Below are 6,082 nucleotides of genomic sequence, written 5' to 3'. Positions count from 1 at the left end.
TATCTATCACCAGAAAAAATACAAAAATTACTAGAACTGAAAGCTTTTGAAGCAATAGTACTTATCAGCTATTGCAGTGAAGCTGTTGACTGGAACATAACATTGCATTCCTGTCTGCCCTAGCATTTATGTTACCATTCACTCTTGTTGAAAAATACCTACTGCTACTGTGAGGGATCTTTCTATTATCGTCACTATTGTTACAAAATAGTCCAACAAAATAGCATTCTAAGACTGTGAACTGTCTGTCATGTTTGAATTATTCTTTCGCTAAAGGCTATTTTTCAGTAAAAGTTACTTGGATTTAGTAAGAATGCCTTTGAGATGTTTTGCCTGAAATGCTTATTACAGACCAATACAGCTCACATAACTCTTGCCGTTAGGGCTTAGAATTCTCTGATTTCCTAGGATTCAGCATTTTTAACTAACAAATTTTTTTAAAAGCTAAATCTCTAAAAATATGTACAGAAATGAAAGAGTAGAACTTATGCTACAGAGGAAAGAAAAAAAGAACATGTTTTGTTCATGTGGGCTGCAAATACAATTTATTTCATATTTTGTATCTTTGCTCTCTTTCCACAGTGAAATCAGATGAGTTGCAAACAATCAAGAAGGAACTAACCCAAATCAAAACAAAAATTGACTCGTTGCTAGGGAGACTGGAAAAGATTGAAAAGCAGCAAAAAGCTGAAGCAGGTAGGTGAAAGCAATTTGTAGCCAAATGAATTAGCTCAGTTATCAGTCAAGCAGACAGACTAGAGAGAATGGAAAACTTCCAGAAATTTTGTTGCATAGTGGAGGCCTGAAACAAGGTAAATCAACTCTTATGTAGAACTACTGGGAGGATAAATTAATATCCTTCACAGAGCATGCAACATACTTTAAGGAATTGTTTCCTATTGTGTAGGAGGAGAGAAATTAAATAAAATAAAATATAACATAACATTCTTACTAGATGTATTGGAAACAAAACATCACTCAAATTTTGACAGGGCAGAATTAAGTTAGAGGTTGGTGACCTTGAGAATGCTTATGCTATTCACATTAAGAAGTATTAGATGGTCTGTATCAGGAATTATTGCCTGGTCAATAGGCAATAGTCACAAATTGCAGCAAGAGAAATTTCTGTTTGCTGTAAGGAAAAGAGATGCAAACAAGCAGTATAGCTTGTTGTCCAGAGAGAGTATAGTAGCTCCATCCTTGCAGGTATTCAAAACCCATTGGGCCCAGGCTCCACGGACCTGGCCCAAATTTTGAGTTTGGTCCAGCTTTGAAGAGGGATTTGACTTGGAGAGTTCAGAGATCTCTTCCAGCCTAACTACTGTGTGAAACTGTGATATCATTGTAAAACCAGCTGCACCTCTAGTTCAGCTTTTCTTTGCCTTGAAATGTTTTGGTTTGAGGCAAACCTCGGGAATGGCAAAATCCAACACTATTTTTTTAATTTTGCCAAGATTTCTATCATTGCAGGGATCAGTTTTCAGCTGAGTGATCTAACCTGGCAGCACTTTAAAGTCATATTGAGCAGTTATAAGAGACTTATAAGGTTGCATTTTCACCACAGTATATACAGAAAACAATCTCGATTCTTATCACTGTCTATGGTATTTCCTTGGCTATTTCCTTATAAGTCACAGAGTATATCTCTGCTAAGGAGCTGTCTACTAATGAGCTGATGTTGATGAGAGACAGTAGGGAAATGGAAGCCTTATCTCATGAAAAATCTCAGCATTCCTTTTTCTTTTCCTTCCTGCATTCTTGTTTAAAACTTTTTATGTGTTCTATGTGAAATGTGTGAAAGAAATTCTGCCTCAGAATGCACAGTTGCCTGGGTGTCTGAGCACTCAGATTTGTGTCCCTTGCCTAAGTCAAACCAGTTACGTGAAGCAAAAAGAGGGCACATAACGACTATTAAAAGCATTGGTGGGAATTAACAGTTCAGGTTCATGAACCTGACACAGGCAAAATAGGTACTTAGATCTGGATCCCTGATGTTCCCAAGTACCTGGCCAATTTCCTGATTTGTTGTGAAGGTATGTCTCTGAACCCAGAAATTTTCTCCCATCATTCAGAAATAACTCTAATGAACATCTTCCTAGGGCAGAACACTATAGAAAACTATTTTGTAACAAGTTAAAAAAGAAAAATACCAACCAAAGCAAGCTCTTTAAAGAAGACTACCTTTTATTTACAATCATTTCCTAAGTTGGCAGACAAGGACCAATCCCTTAGCTGTTACAGTTTACCCCACAAAATTAGTTGAGTGTGTTTTCTTCATGTTTGAAGTAAATCATTATTACAGTGGGCGATTATCTCTTTCAGGAGAACTATACACAATATGTGTTCATTATATTCTATTTTGTACTTCATGCAAGTTAGATAAAAGTCGGTATAATCAGTAAAGATGCAATTGCAAGGCACTCCATTGAATCACTTTTATACTGAAATGCTCTGAGATGGCACATCCCTACTTCAGGAAGCTTTTAAATAAAATCCATTACTATGCAAAACAATCTGCATGTCATTATACTTTGATATCCAATTTTCACTTTTGCTAAAGGACTGTAGTGAACTCATTTAACTAGAAATCAGCTCAAAGAGGAAAATGTTTATTTGTATTGAATCATACTGTTATGCCTTTTGAAGACAGGCAGTGAATAATAAATTCAGAGATTAAAAACTTTTTTTGAATTGTTGATGTTTTAAAACATCAGGTGCAGAACCTGGCCCCATATTCCTTGCCTCTCATCAGAGGATGTGAGGAGAAAAAAACACCTCAAAGATACTAGTAAACCTGAATCCCTGTTTAAGCTTCCTGAGCTGATGAAGAGGGTTATGCAGCATGGGTGATTAGGCCACAGGTGATTGCTTCTTCAGCTAAAAGATTTGTGTAAGATAAAGCTACAATAGTAGCGGTACTAGTTCATTTAATATGTCCAATGCAAGATGATTTTGTTCCTTCTCTATGGTTTGACAATATTATTTCTTACTTTCCTCTGTAAGAAGGTGTGACCTAAGATCTGAGACAGATGAGAGAGCAGATCCATGTCTTTTTACACAAAGCAAAAATCAAGCCATCATCTTGTCCTCTTGGGTTGTGGTTTTTTTGGTTTTTTTTTTTTTTTAAGTTTGCGTCACTCTCATGAAGAATATTTAATTATTAACCTTAAAAGTTATACATCTGGAGGAATGTGGTAGGTTAAAAAGACAGGTTGGACAGCTCAGTTCATATATTTATTACTACTCTACAGTTGCATGAAAACTCTCCTGACAGTAACAGCTGATGTTCTGTCTTTTACCTCTACCAACCCCTGACCACTCCAATAGAGGAAATACAGATAATACGATTTTCTGTACATAGCAAAACTGCAGAAATAGCTCCTTTCTTTGTAAAAATCTGAATCAGAAAGCCAAGGACAAGAAGCTGTTCTGATGTGAAAAAACTGTTAGAGAATATTATCCCTGTAATATCAGAGGTGAGAGTCGAAAGGTAGGATCTAAAGTTTAACTTCCCAGAGGAGCCCAAAAGAGTTAGATGCTGTGCTAGTATTTTAGACTCCTCTGAAGAACCTAGTCTATGTTCTCATTCAGACAATTAAGTGACCTAATTTTTTTAGCAGCTGCATCCTAAAAATTTTCACATTTAGATGTATGAAGTCCCTAATTTCAGGAACCCTTTTTGAAAACCTTGACCAAATTTAATTCAATTGTCACTGCCACAGCTGGGTTATTCTCAGAAGTGGCTTGGGGCAGAAGGCGGTGGGGCAGGACATAGTAGGCATAGCTGATTCCATCCACATTTCCTTACACAGTAAGGCAAGTAACACAATGACTTAAAACTAGCATCATATTGTGTCAAGCATCTTACCAGTAGATGATAAGGCCCTGTGAGCTGAATATTCTACTAATATGTGTGACTACAGTACTGTTGTAGTACTTATCTAAGATGGCCCGAGAATCATTCTGAAGAGATTTTGTGACTAAGGGAGTAAAACTTGTTCTGTATCTTCAGTAAATTACTTTGAAAACGAGTGACTAGAGACTAACAAAGACTGAAGAGATGAAAGTAAATTGCAAAATAAATGTGCAGAGGTAGAAAGAAAATCATAGTCTTAGTTTAAGACTATGACACAGAAAAGTACCAGCAGATTTGAATATTATATGCAGCTGGTAATAATTTATAGTAAAATAATAATATATTTATAGAGCTGAAAAATACAGATCTTCACAGGGAATCTGCAGATTCATTGGCCGTTAAACAGGATAGGTGATGCACTACTAGCATTACAGAACAGTCAAATAAAGAGAGAAATTATTTTGTTCTAGAAATTTGATAATTGATGGATATTGTCACCTTCCGACTGAAAAGACACTGGTATTCCAGCTACATTCCACCAATTCTTTGGCCTGTATTGACTTCCAGTACATAAAGCTTTTAATCTAAACTCCTCATGTGCATAGGAATAAGATTCTCATCTCTCCAACCACTCTTTTGGCCCGTCTGTCATTTCTCCTCTGGAGTTCTGCTGGATGGAAATTCTTCAGCATATTCAGGATAATTAAATCAATGCAATGCTCTGGGCTAAGCCAACCAGAACAGTAGCCTCCATGGAAATGGTCTTCCTTTTCACTGCTTTGCCAAAATTATAGAAAGCCTCTATTTGCGTAATTGGATGGGGAGTTGTCCAGTTAGCTCAGCACATTATACCAACGGGGAGAAATTGTTACTTCACCCTATAAAAAAATATGTTCAGTTGTCCAGAAAGATTTGTTGATTATCTATATGGTTGTTGAGATACATTGAAAGGAATTTTATGCAAATTCTTGGTTCACTTATTGGTAGCTAACAGCTTCCCAAGCCTCAGAGCATAGAGTTTTATGTACTTATTATTGGTTGCAGGCAAATAAATACATAGTGACTATGCCAACTGGATTCCCAAGGCAAAGCAAAGACCAGAAAATCAAAAAGCTAGACATGCTGGTAAATCAAAACTTCAATCACTGCACAGGATGGATGAGCATGTTGGTAGTCTGGTTGATTTATGCTCTAATTTTTGAAAAAAAGACGTTTTTGCTGGTAGATATTAACACAACACACATATCTGGAAACGGAATGTTTAAGGTTTCTTCCTCAGAGCACATTTCTTTGCCACCAAAAGGGAAGGTTATTGAATCTCTATAGAGTATGTTTTCCTTACAGAAGCTCAAAAGAAAAAAATGGAAGATAATGCTGATTTGATTCAAGAGGAATGCATATCAGAGAATGCAGATAACTCTACAGAAGAACCAATTGAAGGAGGGCCAGATGCAGATGGAGAAGATATGACTGATGGGATAGAGGAGGATTTTGATGAGGATGGCAGCAATGAGCTGGTAAGGAATAATCATGCCATGTCTGTCTGTAGAGTTGCTACAAGTAACCACAGAGAACAAACAGCAGCACTGTGATGTTCTGTAATTAGTGCCTAGTCCTGCATTCTTCCTACACTGTAGTATCAATTAAGCATAGGATCTTCTAAGGATAAGCATGAAAAACATATTTTTCTACAATTTATGATTTTAGGAAGGAAATGAAATGTACTTTAAATTACATATATCATTTTATATTTACTGAAATGTAGATGAGAAAGAAGTAGTTGATGTGCTCTTTTTTTTTAACGTGGAACATTTTGAAATTAATATAGACTCTAGAATGAAGAATTTTCCCATTAGTAACCATATGCTTCCTCATAATCCCCAGTTTCTGTCTCCCATATGTATCTTCCTCAGGCTTCATTGGCAGCTACAGATCTTTTTTTTGATGGAAGGATTTTTCCTTAAGTTTGAGTTTTCAGCCTGAGCCTGCACCTTTCATGAAATGCCCATCATATCATTAAAATTCTGTCTTTCTAGTGAAATGCTGGGGTTTGAACCCCAAGCCCCGAATTGAGGTTGACATATGGGTGATTCCCACAGCCCTTCATAAAGAGGTGGTGAGTTTGCCTTATAGCTTCCCCCCAGGGTGCGGCCGGCCCTGCAGGGAGAGCCATAAGGGAAATGAGCCCCAGGGTCCCGCACTGAGTTGACAAAGGTCAGGTGTCTG

The 6,082-nt window shown here is 37.0% G+C and overlaps 1 protein-coding gene across 1 annotated transcript; it reads left to right on the top strand.

Moving 5' to 3' along the window:
- Positions 1-496: 496 nt before the first annotated feature.
- LOC103782148 (RNA-binding Raly-like protein) lies at positions 497-5,373 on the top strand (the record flags this gene model as incomplete). Its single annotated transcript, XM_008949896.1, has 3 exons — positions 497-516; positions 583-696; positions 5,201-5,373. Coding segments are annotated over 3 exons (307 nt in total), but the record flags the coding sequence as incomplete, so codon positions are not given.
- Between the last annotated feature and the right edge of the window lie 709 nt (positions 5,374-6,082).

The sequence above is a fragment of the Merops nubicus genome, unplaced genomic scaffold (genome assembly GCF_000691845.1).
Source record: "Merops nubicus isolate BGI_N331 unplaced genomic scaffold, ASM69184v1 scaffold12781, whole genome shotgun sequence".
Lineage (NCBI taxonomy): Eukaryota > Metazoa > Chordata > Aves > Coraciiformes > Meropidae > Merops > Merops nubicus.
This window is presented reverse-complemented; position numbering and strand designations above follow the sequence as displayed.